This window comes from Cucurbita pepo, unplaced genomic scaffold (genome assembly GCF_002806865.2).
Source record: "Cucurbita pepo subsp. pepo cultivar mu-cu-16 unplaced genomic scaffold, ASM280686v2 Cp4.1_scaffold000460, whole genome shotgun sequence".
NCBI lineage: Eukaryota > Viridiplantae > Streptophyta > Magnoliopsida > Cucurbitales > Cucurbitaceae > Cucurbita > Cucurbita pepo.
In genome coordinates, this window is record NW_019646690.1 from 25818 (window position 1) to 27103 (window position 1286).

At 37.9% G+C, this 1286-nt stretch overlaps 1 protein-coding gene across 1 annotated transcript; it reads left to right on the plus strand.

The window, feature by feature from the left end:
* Positions 1–754: 754 nt before the first annotated feature.
* On the plus strand, positions 755–1232 carry LOC111785351 (uncharacterized mitochondrial protein AtMg00810-like; the record flags this gene model as incomplete). Its single annotated transcript, XM_023665765.1, has 1 exon — positions 755–1232. A coding segment is annotated over exon 1 (478 nt), but the record flags the coding sequence as incomplete, so codon positions are not given.
* Between the last annotated feature and the right edge of the window lie 54 nt (positions 1233–1286).

Here is a 1286-nt window from a genome sequence, read left to right on the forward strand (position 1 = left end):
AGAGTCTGAAGATGAACGACAAGAAGAGTCTGAAGATGAATAACAAGATGGTTTGGTTGATGATGCACTTGTCAGAGGTACAAGGTTGTTGTCTGATATTTACCAAAGGTGTAATCTAACTGTTTTTGAGCCTGCAGGGTTCCATGATGCAAAAAACAGTCAACATTGGATGGCTGCAATGCAGGAGGAGCTTTCGATGATCGAGAAAAAAAAAACATGAGAGTTGGTTGATCGACCTCTAAACAGAAAGGTAATTGAAGTAAGATGGGTGTTCAGAACAAAGCTAAATCCCGATGGTTCAGTTAACATATACAAAGCAAGACTTGTTGTAAAGGGATATGTGCAAGTTTTTGGAGTTGACTATTCAAAAACATGGCAAGATTGTTACTTGCTCTTGCTGCTCAAAAGAGTGGGAAAGTGTTCTAGTTAGATGTTAAATCTGCATTCTTAAATGGAGTCTTGCAAGAAGAAATTTTTGTCGAGGAACATGAAAGTTTTGTGAACAGAGGCAATGAAGATAAAGCCTACTTACTGAGAAGGGCTCTATGCAGTCTGAAACAGGCTCCGCGAGCATGGTACAATGAAATTGATGATCATTTGGTTGGTCTTGGCTTGAAAAGTCAATCTGAACTCACATTGTATGTCAAACATGAAGGTACAAATACTTTAGTCATTTCTCTATGACTTATTAATTACATGAAGAAATCTTAAGCAAATTAACAAGTTCAAACTGGAAATGAAAAAGATCTTCGAAATGTCAAACCTTGGTCCGGTGTCATATTTCCTTGGCATTGAGATCAAGCAAACCCAAGATGAAGTGTTCATTTGTCAAAGAAAGTATGCAAAGGAGATACTTCAAAAATTTCAGATGGAAGATTGCAAAGCAATGAATACTCCTATGAATCAAAAAGAGAAGTTGGTCAAAGATGATGGGTCTGCCAAAGTTATTGAAGTTGAGTTCCGAAGTTTTGTAGGTTGTCTAATGTACTTAACAACCAGACCAAATATCTTAAATGTTGTAAGTATTCTCTCCAGGTTCATGCATTGTCCCAATGAGACTCACATGAAAACTGCAAAGAGAGTGATCAGATACATCAAGGGGACCTGGAATTATGGATTGAAGTTCTTAAAGCACAAGGAAATGAAGCTAATTGGTTTCTCTAACAGTGATTGGGGTGGCTCAATCGATGACACGAAGAGCATATCTAGTTACTGTTTTTTCCTCGGGTCAGGCATGTTCTCTTAGTGCTCAAGAAAGTAAGAAACTGTAGCTCCATTCACTGCTG